Source organism: Falco biarmicus, chromosome 1 (assembly GCF_023638135.1).
Source record: "Falco biarmicus isolate bFalBia1 chromosome 1, bFalBia1.pri, whole genome shotgun sequence".
In the NCBI taxonomy this organism is placed as follows: Eukaryota; Metazoa; Chordata; class Aves; order Falconiformes; family Falconidae; genus Falco; species Falco biarmicus.
The window spans coordinates 7,712,611-7,724,973 of NC_079288.1; the positions used below are offsets into that span (position 1 = coordinate 7,712,611).

The following is a 12,363-nucleotide window of genomic DNA, read 5'->3' on the forward strand; positions in this document are numbered from 1 at the left end:
TAGCACCACTGTAGGACTGAGGTTCAGAAATGTTTTGAGGCCACTACATAAATACTTGCTAGAAACATTCAAAGGTGGCATTAAAAAAAACAAAACAAAACAAAACATTTACTAGTTTCCACAGGACTTTTCTTTCGTTATTACAACTTAGATTAAATATTTCTAAAACTCTGTACAGTATTTTACTCACTGCATTGAAGCAAAGAACGTGAAGTAAAAACTGGGCTTGTGCGTTGAATCCCCTTAAGAGTGGGGTTCTTAATCTGCAGCTCTGCTGAGGCAATGCAAAACCCTAAGAGATGCATGGCAAGACATGCAGGAAGAGAAATGGGCACTTGGGATACAATCAAGCTCACCAGAGTTAAAGGAAAAGTGAGTTTGGGTCAGCACGATCCATCAGAAGATTCTGTGTTTATGGTGGCTGAGAATGCACAGCCAGCAAGTGGTAATTGTGAAGCGGCTGCTGGCAACAAAGAAAAGGAAAACTGAGGTTCTGTGCGTGCTAAAGACGTTTGAACTGACTTCACAACAGCAGGACAGAGCTACCTGTGCAACACCAAGAAAAGAATATCGTGCAAACAGCAGGCCATAAAGCAAGGAAATAAAGCCGTGTGGATGCAGCAATAGGAGGTGGTACGTTGGTTAAGCAGCACTAGCTAGGCCAGGATCCTGCTCTGTGATCCAGGGCAAGCACAGGAATTCATCAACTTTATCGGGTGCCTTTTCACAGCAGTCTCTGCTAGGTAGTGGTCTGCTGGGTTCCCCCCTCTCCCCATCAAATATGTGCTGATATAAGAGGAGACAGAGGAAAAAAGTGCTCAGCTGAACAGCTTTCAGCGCAGCAGTTCAAGTGTCTTCAGCAGAACTGCAGTCGCCTTCTCCTTCTGCTTGGTCCCAGGAAGTGATTTCCTACAGGCTGGTGGACTCTAGGAGCTCTGACATATCCAGCATGACAAAGCAAAGCTGGCAGTTCCCCCTCCTCCAGGAGAACACCAGGTAGCCACACACCGGCCCCTTTCAGCCTTCCTTCCTCACAGCGCTATCAGTGCTCTTCAGGGCACACAGGAGGCTGCAGAACAGCTCATACCAAAAGAAGACAAGGCCAGTAGAGACAGCAGCCTTCAGCAAGCTGGGCGAAAGGCCCTTAAAGAATCCACCTGGGCCCTCCTCTCGCATGATCTGCCTTATGCAGTCCATGAGACCCCTATACATCCGCACCTGGGGGAGAAAAGGCAAAAAGGTTAAACAAGAAAACTGGAAAAGAACACAGAGATCCCCAGACAGGATGTTCTGGTACGTAAGACACATGCTGAACACTTAGTGCCCGTTCCTCGTGTCAAAATATTAATTGCAGAAAAGGATCCTGACAGCCAGGTGATTTCAGCATAAAGCTAGTGTCACCCTCTGCTAGTCATTTGGTCCTGAATCAGAAATACCAACCTGCAACTAGAAAAGTAAAGTAAATCGAAACCCCTTTGCCTGCCTAACTCATCCCCTGCTCCAAGGCAGCCAACCTGATGGAGACAGCTGAGAAGGCAGAGCACAGGTATGTTGGACAAGGCCATAAAATCAATGCAGTATATTCATGCAGCTATTCCCATTATTAAGCGAGACCAATGCTCAGCTCCCAGAAGTTCCCCGGGAGCTCCCAATCCAAATACGAACAGAACAGGCACCACCAGTGAATCACCACTGCATTCGGGTGCAATGGACTGGCTCTGGATTGTCTCCATGAAAATTCATCCTCATGAAAATCAGTCAACTGCAACACCTCTCACCTGCCCAAAGGCTGCCCGGGCCTGCTCAAAGCCACCCACTTGCAGTCGCTTTTTGAACAGGTCAAAAGGGTAAGTGAGGGTTTTGCTGATGAGTCCAGCGCAGCTGCCACAAACAAGGTTTTTAATGTTGCCTGAGAAGCAGAAAGGGGAGAGGATAGCGGGGAGGGTAAAAAGAGGATTAGCAAGGAGTTCTGATTAAAGATCTCAATCAGAGGTAAGTTAAAAATTACTTTTTACAAGAAACCGAAAAGGTCCTTTAAAGTTACATCACCTCTTCTGCATAGTTTGGGCCACAGAACTTCAATCTGTATTTTCTGCATCGGGCTTACCATGTCTGTTGGCGACAGAGCATAACAGCTCATCTGGTTCATTACCCTGATTTATGTTTTTGCTCTGCCAAGTGGCATTGCACAAAAAAACCCAGTCACCAGAGAACCTGCTGCTAGTGGATGGAAAATTTTCATGCCCTTCACTAAAAGCTCAGTCACTGGAAATCTTGCGCTCCTGATTACTCAAACTGATTTATTCTGGATTGGACTAAGTCACAAGTTAACGCTGCCTGATGATTTCAGAGGCTCGTAGGAAATGAGCTTTGTGATATTAGACTTTCTCCTGACAAATGTGAGTTCCCAGCAAAAAACCACCATCAGTCCCTGACATCTAAGAATAAATACGCAGACATGATATTGAAAATTCTAGTTCCTCTGCTGAAGAAATTCTATTGAGGAACAAAACCACACTGATGCTGCACACACTGTCTCTCAGAGAGGCACTAGTATCTAGAACTGTCAAGGTGACAGGCCACATCAGGATGAGGTTCTCTTATAATGGAGCTAGAAATCAACATAAAAATATCAAATCAGGAGCTTGGCAGTTTTAAATTAGGCTAAATGAATCCTCTTCTGTAACAGCTGTGCTGGAATCTGCAGGCAGATTTCCTGAGGAAATCCAAGAGTCCTGTCCCCACAACACTAATGAAACAGACTACGCCAGCATTGTCTTCCCATGGTATCGGTAACATCACACAGCTCAAGAAAGAGCACCCTGGCCTATGACACTTTCCCATCCATCCACAGTTCCATTATGGTTATTCCATAACAGGAGTTGTTTGCAAGCTTCACTGTACTTTTGCAACATCTGTGCAGGGGTAAGAATGAGAGATGGGAAACTGAGACACTTTTCGGGTGTTGCATCAAGAAGGGTGATAGGACAGAAAACTGAGCTTCGGTCAATCTCCCAAAGTAGCATTCATCCTCTCTTTCTCTCCAGATCGCAGATATCACTGTCTCATGTGCTTACCTCCTTTCTTTCCTTCAGCTGGAATCACCCATTCAGAAAACTGTTGCAGGATGTTGTAGAAAGAGAACTGGAGACCGGCATATGGGAAGATGGCAATGATTGTGGGGGTCAAACCTCTATAGAAAGTCCGAGGCCCTTCTGTCTGGTACATCGTCACCACGGCATGGCGAACGTTACGATAGATCTAGACAATACAGAAGAGGCTGAGTAGTGAAACAGGCTTAAAAACAGCAAACCAAAGGTCAGGTTATTTCCCAGTAATGAGGACAGGAATTTCCTGCTGCCCAAAATACAACTGACTGATTTTCAGCACAAAGCCATGAACAATGTGATTTTGCACATCTTCACACAGTATTCTCAGCTAAGCCCTTGTGACTCTTATAAGTAAACTGACAACGTAAACCTATCTCTGAGCCACAAGAGATTAATTGAAGAATGATCATTTACTCTGTACTGAAAAGCCTGGGCTGCCATAGTATCCCACATCCAAGCTGTGCTTCTGAGGGGAAGAAATGAGGCACAGAGCTGAGACCACTTGCATCACAGACACAATTATTTATTTTTCTTTTAGCAGCTCTGCTTGCTCTTGCAACAGAATTTATACAATATATAGGGATTCTACTGCATGCTAAGTCAAAAACCAGAAACAGCTCTGATACAAACCCATGTAAGTCCAGTTATTACAGACCTAATTAGTATGGAGACCAATTCTTGCATAAATAAGAACATGAAACATGGCTGAAAGGTGACTGGTTTCAAGCATATCCCCATCATTACCTAAACACAACTCTGTGCAAGTGGAAAGTTTCAAAAACACAATGTTCAACAGACTGGGGAGCGTATTCTATACACCAACATTATCCTAATATATTTGGCATCACAACAGCTAAAATAAAAATTGAGTTATCCTGTTAAGGGCAGTTTCTGCTTTCTGGATCACTTGTCAGGAGTCAGGAGCAATCAGGAGCAGCAAAACATAATTAAGAAAGCTGTGTCAACAGCATAGAGGGTAACTTGGCAATAGTACAAACAGTGCCCAGTTACAGCCCCCGCTCCTTTACACTAACCCGTAGAGTGCTACATACTTTTCAAACCCCCTGTATTCATACACATGAAATATTGCTACTGCTATGGATGATAATTCTAAAGATTGACCTCTAAGCCATACCTTCGGCTCACCCTGAGCAGCAAAGCGAGTGCGTAATGTGTCAACAGGCTGAACTGCAACAGTGGCTGTGCAAGCAGCCAGTCCACCGCAGACGAAGTGCACAAAGGAATCGCGGGCGTTGTATGAGGTGACGTTGTGCACCAGTTTTGTCAAGCTTTCAAACGCCATGAACTTGCAGAAACAAACATACACAAGTCAAGGAATCTCCCGCTCCTCTCTCGTTTCACCAAAGAAGCTCCACCCACTGCTTGTAACCACCCCCCTCCTCCCTCTGTCCTTCAAAAGTCCTCCCCAACTTGCAACCTGTTAGAACATGTGCTCAAATACCCTGTAAAAAATCACTAAGCTGTCCGAGGAACGTGTGGGATATTCCGATCTCTGACACTTCTGCTAAATCTTGTGTTTAGAATAATGAAAAACTCATTTTAATGCTCTACGTACCCTGAAGAGTATTTGCTATATCAGATATACTGTCCATTACTCTGTCAACCTGGTGCTCACAAAATACACTGTTAATGTTTACAATTTAAGCATAACAATGCTGTGTAAAACACCGTCATCGGCTTCATTGATTTTTTTCCTAACAAACTGTCAGGGCGACAGCATGAACAAAAGCAAATAAACTACACACGCTTGGCACATGAACAGCTAAGCCAAGTGTCAGGAGCAAACAGGGCCTGTCTATAACACCAGATGCAGACACAACTCAGTTTACTCTAGCTGTGCTCCAGGCTGGCCAGGCAGGATGTTCAGCAAGCTCAGGAATATCAACTTAGGAATTATACAACTACACATCTTTGAAACTGGAGCCAATTTGCATCAGTACAGCGTAAACCTGGTCCTTCCCGCACCTGCCCATGCAGCCAGGTCGAAGAGGAACAAAGCAGAGTCCTACATATGTACGCTTTGCCCAGATGGTGTCTGGTCACCTTACCTGAACAGCTCCGTAGCCAACTGAAAGGAGCTGAGCAGGAATATGGCCCTTCCAGAAGGCTACCAACCCCTCCTCCTGGAAGATGCGCTGTATAGCTTGCAAGATGCCATGATACTTTGCCTGGGGGTTTCTTGGGGACAACTGCTCGATCTGAAGCTGGAGGAAAACAGAGAAAATATTTTCAATTCATCACATTTCAATAAGGTTCAAGTATCCAGCTGAGGACTTCACAACCCTGCCAGCCCACCGCTGGGCTGGGCTGCCTTCCCATAGGATCGCATATAGAACCGACTGGGATGTTATTTATGCAGGGCTTTAAAATAAAACCAGACGTGCAACACAAAGGAAGTCAGTAGGGATGATGGTGAAATTCAGTTATTTCTGCTCAGAGAGTGGAGAATGTTCAGAAAAACAAACTGAAAACCACCAGATGCCGTTCTAGCACGTGTGAGGTTACACAAATCGAGGCACCAGGCACGCGCTGCCCTGCATGTGGTGCAGGTGAGAGCGGATTGAGTGCTCTGGCTGCACAGGTGACCGACGCACCCAGGGCAAGCTCAGCCCTAACACGCCATCACCCCATCCCCAACGCGCCATCAGGAAGGCCGATACCTGGAAGCGGATCTTGATGACATCCAAAGGACTGATGAGGACCCGAGTGACCAAGCCCGATGCTGATCCTGCCACAGCTGCTTCCACCGTGGAGACGCACCTGGCCTCAGGGTCATAGCCGACCATGCCTGCCCGGTGTCCCCGCCGCCTGGGGACAGCGAGGCCCGCTCGGCCAGGAGGGGCCTTCCCACCCCCTCACCTCACAGCCTGCCCCGCCATCCCGAGCCCCCTCACACGCCGCCCCCCGCAGCAGCCTCCCCTCTCCCCGCGGGCCCCACGGCGGGCACCGAGGGAGAATACGGAGCCCAAGGCCGGGCGGAGCGGCCGGCTGCCCGCGGCCCAGGGCAGCGGAGCGGTGCGGAGCGGCGCGGGGAGCTCCCCGCCTCAGGGCCGCCTCAGCCTCCCGCCGGCTCCCGCACTGCGCCTGCGCGCCGCGGGGCACGCCGGGAGTTGTAGTCCCGCCGCCCCGCCCTGCGCCTTCCGGCATGGCGGGCACGGGCACGGCTCGCCGCTGGGCCGGGCCGGGCCGGCCGGGCGGCACTAACGCGGGCGGGGGTTCGGCTTTGGGGCGGGGGGCTGGCTCTTCCTGCAGCCCGCCAGCGGCTGTGCTGAGCCAAGCAGCGCCCGTAAGGCTACAGGTTGCTCGGCCCCCGGGCCTTGGCCGCAGCACCCAGCGGTTGCCATCCCTCTGCGGAGCGCCAGGGAGGAGCCCCCAGCCCTGCGCGGGCACCCAGCCACCCTGGGCGAGCGGCTCCCTCACCGCCTCACAAACAAGCCCGGCGCCCTCGCTGGCACAAATGAAAAATCACCAACCACAGGAATATCCAGGCGCTTCTGAGCAACCACAAAGCCCTTGCCTACATCTGTGTTTGAGGATAATGACTAAGAGCAACTGTTAATCAACAACCCAAACCCTCCCGTGGGCCTTTGCCTCTCGGGTATTAAACCAGGCGACAACATCCACAGGCATTTCCCTGACAGAAGCAGAGCTGGGGAGCTGCAGAGCCAAGGGCTCCAGCCAGGCACCCTGCAGGTGTGCCCGCACCCCTCCCTGGCACGGCTCAGCACCTCTCCTTCTTCAGGTGACACAAGTGACAGCGACCTGCGAGGCACTGACCAAGCAGAGCACAAGATCCTGCGACCACCTGAGCCACGGCTGCTGTGCTGGCACCACCCACACACCCATCTCCTCTCTCCTTCAGCACACTGCTCCAAAAATATATTGCTCTCCATCACTGGCTCCTTACAACCTAACAGTCTGTTCCACAGAGGCACTTGGGCAGCTCAATAAAAAGCTTAGAAAAAAGCAAGAGAAGAAATAGTGAAGTGCCACCCTCCTCTTCACCTGGTAGATCCACGCCCTTCAATCCTGGAGGCGCCACCATCATGCCTTCTCCACCTCCTTGCTGTTCACCATGGCACACATGCCAAGTGACACGGCGCTCTGTTGGCTTGGAAGAAGAATGAGTTCTGCCAAGCATGCCGAGGTTGAACTATGATGCCAGCCTGAGCACTTCGGACCAAAGCGCACCTTTTACAGCTTTTCTCTCCCATAGCAATTTAATATCCTATAAATTAGCTCGCTCTGTCATATTTTGGTCAGTTAACTGAAATAACAGACAGATGCTCAAGTGAAGAATTCAATGTATATTTATTATTCACAGTTAATTACTATCTACCAAATGCTGCTGCAGAGTTAAAGGATTAAGTACATAGGCCTTTTTTATTTAAACACTGATTTTTTTTTTTTAATATATATACACACACAAGACATATGTCTGCAAGGCTGCATGATATACACCAATTCCAAAATAAGGAAACAATCAAATGGTCCAGGTGTAGAATGCCATAGATTCCTTTTCCAATCACTTTACAAAGAAGGAAGAAAGTGAGTAACAGCTAGCAAGGAGAGGGGGAGAAAGTAATACTCTACAGGATAGCTCTCTCTTTCATCTGCTGGAAAATTAAAGTGTAAGGCAGAGTCCATCTCAGGAATAAAACATTTGTAACACTTAGTACAAAAAAAGGCACCCTCCAACAAAAGATTGCCCGTGCTTAGCCAGGGCGGGAGGAGATCTCCGCTGTAGTTTTTGGATTCGTTGGTGGGGTGATCCAGCCAAATGGCCATTGAAAGGAAAAATAACGCAACTGAAGATTGGCACAGAGAGCGGTGCGAGCTGATTGCTTTCCTTTCCGTCCAATTTAATGTCACACTGCTCTGGTGGAGGAGCAAATGGCCACAATAAATGCCATTATGGTGCGGGGTGGGGATTACAGTCATCACACAGCCTGCTGTGAATGGGGAGCGGGGTGGGGGGAATCTACTTCAACAGTAACACTGACCTGAGGAGGGAGGAGAAACTGGAGAACAGTGATGGCAACCCCACTTTTCAAGAGCGACACGACTGCAAATATTCCTTATCCAGGCCAAAGAGACAGGCTGATTACATGCATCATGTAGAAACATTCACTAATAGCATAAAGTTTTTTCAAGCACTATTTTTCTTGAGGTTTCTCTGCATTATAAAGTTTTCCATCAAAGGAATGTACATTTAATAGGACATCTCAGGGCTATTATTTCTCAAATTTCCCCCTTAACCCTCCCTCCCCAAAATATTCTTCCTCATTATCCCTGGTCATAACTTCCCCCTTTCTCTTACTTCTTTTGAGGCTCCTGGTTGCAGCTCCCCACCTCTCACAGCAGCCTAAGCTGCCACTTGAATGCCGTGATTTTATTTCCCTTGGAACAAGGGAAATTGAACAGTAAGACAAATCTTAAGATTAAAGCTCCATCTCTGTTTGTAGATTTTTCTCAAATGTCCATTGATAAAATCAACCCTCTTTTACACCCTTCCCCCAAAAGTATTTATTTACACATAGGCAGAAAAAAAAACCCCTCTGAAAAGCTCTGGACTGTCCTTTTAACGTAAGAAATAATAAAAAAGAAAATAAGGGAAAGGCACTATGGAAAAAATTACAGAATGTGCTCAACCGTACACCTTTAAGAAAAAACAAAAAAGCTGTCAGCGCAGCATTAACAGACTTCAGTTGTACATTGGAGCTTCTCAAAAGCAGGTCTGTGACTCAAAAAAAAAAAAAAACCCAACACAGAACAAAAAGCCACAGAACTCTTCTCCCTTCCTCTGCTTGCAAGCTGCTGAGCTTGAGAAGAAAGTGCCAGAGGAGAAGAGACAATAAAAATTCGATTAATAACTCATCTTTCCCAGGCAAGAAGAGCTGAATGTTGAAGGCAAAAGCAGAGACTGATGATTTTTGTTTTTTTTTAAAGGCAGGACTGTGGATTTGGTTCTTCTCTCATGTCCCTTCATGTCAAATGAAGACCATTTGCAGAGAGAGAAAATACCAGCAGAGTTTCTCCCTTTTCCTTTAACTGCATGGGTAGGACTTTATATGGCATTAAAACTTCATGCACTGATGGACAGAGGAGGAAGGGGAAACAAGAAGAGTGAACAAAAGGGGGTAACCCAGGAGCAGCTGAGGAAATTTGTTATTTTCATTTTTTCTCTTTCTCTTTTTCTTTTTTTTTTTTTTTTTTTTTTTTTAAAGATAAGTTTTGGTGTGTAAGTTGAACTCTTCCCTGCCTCCCCCCCCAACCCTGCCACCTGCCCCTGCCCCCCCACCCCCCCCCCACAAGTTCCGTACTGAGTGAAGGAGGATCACCTCACGGTGAAAGATGACTCAGGTTTTATCGCCGTGTGATTTTAGGTCACTGGCTGCAGTTAGGCTCTGTATGTGTATTTACTGTTTCTCTGGTTTCTTTAAATAATCTCTAATATTTATCTCTAGATGTTCCGGTTCACCGGGGTCACGTAGTTGCGTGGAAACATGCCCGTCTGTCCGTGGCAGGCTCCCTTCCACCAGTTGGGGTCAGAATTGTCAAGGACTTGGATAAAGTCTCCGCGACGGAAGCCCAGCTCTCCTTCCTCCTGGGGATCAAAGTCAAACAGGGCCTGAACGTATGTTGGTTGCTGAAAGGGGAAAGAAAAAGATACACGAAGTGAGAATCATCCACAGCGCTCTAGACATCTGCTCCCTCAGGCAGGACCTTAACTTACACTGGAGTTTAACAACAAACATTTGGGTTGTTTCATTTCCCTACAAGCCAGCTTCCAATATCTGTAACAAGACGTTAAAATAGGAAAGTACAGTCTAGAGAAGACCTTACAGAAAAGTCAGGTTTCTGTGAAAGAGCCGAAATAAAGATAGCACACGACTCAAATGTTTTCCTAGTATTTTCCAGTCTTCATGACCTACTGTAAATCTGTAGGCTATTGCAATACAGTAGTCTCTTTGCTAATTCATTGTGTTTTCACCAACAGACATTATGAATATAACTGATCTACCTAACACAAAGCTGTTGATACACAAAACCTGGATGTTGGCATTTTACACATCTTCCTTAAAACTCTCAAGTATAGAGAAATTCTGTCACAGAGCATTTTGCCTGGTCAGCAAATACTTCCATCCTTACGGAAAAGCTAACAGTCTACTTAAAATAGACTTGCATTCCTAAAATCAGGAAGGTATCTTCATGCTTGTCATTTTCAGTCAGCTCTTCTCTCACCCTCTGTTTCACTGACCCAACAGTGCAGAGCCAGATGTTAGTTCGGACAAACCGGTGCCCACAGCACCTGGAGAGCAGTACGAATTCCACACCCCCTGTCTTCAAGCTAGAACTAGAATGCTGCACAAGGAAGCAAAAGGATTTATCCAAAAATGACAAAAGATCCAGTTACATGCAACGTAACATTCTGATTGCTCTGGGAAATGGGACAAAACAAAGAGCTAGAGATGCATACACAAGCTGCTCCGCTGGCACGTAGCAGTAGGTTTTTGTTTCTCTTAACACTGGCTAGATCCAAACCAGATCCATATGTTACTACCTGCAACCACTTCTTCAGGAAAAACCAGTGCCAAAGCTTCACCGGCTACTGAGGTGTACAGTTCTGGCTATAAACCAGTATAAATAGAACTATCCTTTCTTACTATGTCCTAAACAAGGAGTAAACCTCTTTTTAATGCACAGGAATCAGATGACCTTCCTGCAACAGTATCCATAAACATTAAGACAAGCCACTAGTTCACACAACAGTAACACTTTGCCAGGACTGGGGGGGAGACTGAGGAGTTAGCAGGTGGGCTCTGCACAAACATCCAGCTTATCCACCAGTATAATACTGGCTGCAGGATCTAAAGACACACTTTCACACACAAGAAAAACGTCAGTCAGCTTCCTTCCACCCCTATTTATTTAAGATGCAATCCCACTTCAGACTGTGGTTGCAATAGTTCATGAAGTGCATTCTATGAAGACACTTCTCTTACCTGTGGCACCTGTTCAATGTCCCGGAGAAATATTTGCTGGTTCCTGGAGACAGATGTGGATCTGTGATAATCTACCAGCTCGTTCAAAGAATTGAACTTCACCACCCAGAGGAAATATTTGCCAGCCCCATCTCTAAGCACCTTGAAGTGCTGCACATCATTTCCAAACCTGTGCGGAAAGAATGAAGAACGCAAAAAAAACATATTATTAGTCACCGAGTACTCCTCTTTTGGGATTGTTGGCACAGAGTTTGGAACAAAAATGTCCTTCAGGGACCAGTGCAAACTGTCAATGACACTGATAATATAGATACCGATTGGCTGCTGTAAAAAAGATGTCCACTTGTCAATTGCATTTTACAGAAATCAGTGATGAGAAAAATGGAATCCAAATACTGAATTTATTTTGAAAAAAAACCCCGCAAGATTCACGTGTACTTTTCTTACAATAGGACTTCAGTTTAAAACCAGCTTTTCAAACCACTCTGAATCTGCAGAAGTTTGAGGTCTGTTTGTAAAGGATTTCTGGTGTCACAACACTTTATCTTGGATGACATGCAATATTTCAGCTATTTTACACTACGTTGCCACATAGCTGGCATCCGGTACATGTACTACTTCATGTGTGCATGCAGTCACCCGAGTCACTGAAGACAGCACACAGAACACCAAGGACACATGCCGTGGGCTTTGCAGTACAAATACCAGGTCACATTTAGAGTAGCTGCACCATGGTGCCTTCTGCTTCACGCTCCCAAATAGAAAATTTTGAAGTCAAACAGTACAAGCACTTTGCTTTAGCTCTTCACCCACAGCAATTTCACAGCAGTTTAGGTTTGTGCTGCTCTTGGCCTGTACTTCTCACAGCACCACTCTGTGAGTGGTAATTCAATACATAAGCACCAGTCCCATTATAGGTAAGTTACTGGGAAAACACTGCCACAGGGAGGGGGTAGGATTGTCTCTTTTGGCAGGAAGTCTGGTCTTATGCAAAAGACTGTCTTGCAAAACAAAAGTCTCTCTCTAGTCTTTAAAAAACAAAAAGAAAACAAAAAACCCCCAAACCCCCCCAAATGCTCAGAAGGTTATGCTGCACATGTAATGCAGCAACTGCAACTCTGTGTTAACAACTCTTTCTGACAAATAATGGCATTCAGCTGAAGCTACTTTTCCAACAACTTTATTCTGAATAAAGAGGAAATCCAAAGAGGTCCATTGGGATTTTC

At 46.3% G+C, this 12,363-nt stretch overlaps 2 protein-coding genes across 4 annotated transcripts in view; both read right to left on the minus strand.

Moving 5' to 3' along the window:
- Positions 1 to 107: 107 nt before the first annotated feature.
- Positions 108 to 6,196, minus strand: SLC25A19 (solute carrier family 25 member 19). The gene is made up of 6 exons (XM_056323419.1): positions 5,792 to 6,196; positions 5,180 to 5,335; positions 4,246 to 4,416; positions 3,078 to 3,261; positions 1,779 to 1,909; positions 108 to 1,218 (listed from the first exon to the last, which is right to left on the minus strand). The coding sequence occupies exons 1-6, from the start codon at positions 5,915 to 5,917 to the stop codon at positions 1,018 to 1,020; spliced, it is 969 nt and encodes a 322-aa protein (XP_056179394.1). The 5' UTR covers positions 5,918 to 6,196; the 3' UTR covers positions 108 to 1,017.
- Positions 6,197 to 7,423: 1,227 nt separating this feature from the next.
- The window catches only part of GRB2 (growth factor receptor bound protein 2), a 61,871-nt gene continuing 56,931 nt past the window's right edge, over positions 7,424 to 12,363 (minus strand). For all 3 annotated transcript variants that reach the window (XM_056323475.1, XM_056323464.1, XM_056323458.1), the window contains 2 exons: positions 11,138 to 11,306; positions 7,424 to 9,780 (listed from right to left, as the gene is read on the minus strand). In XM_056323475.1, coding sequence (XP_056179450.1) covers positions 9,595 to 9,780; positions 11,138 to 11,306 — 355 coding nt within the window. In that variant the 3' untranslated portion in view covers positions 7,424 to 9,594. The remainder of the gene's footprint in view (positions 9,781 to 11,137; positions 11,307 to 12,363) is intronic.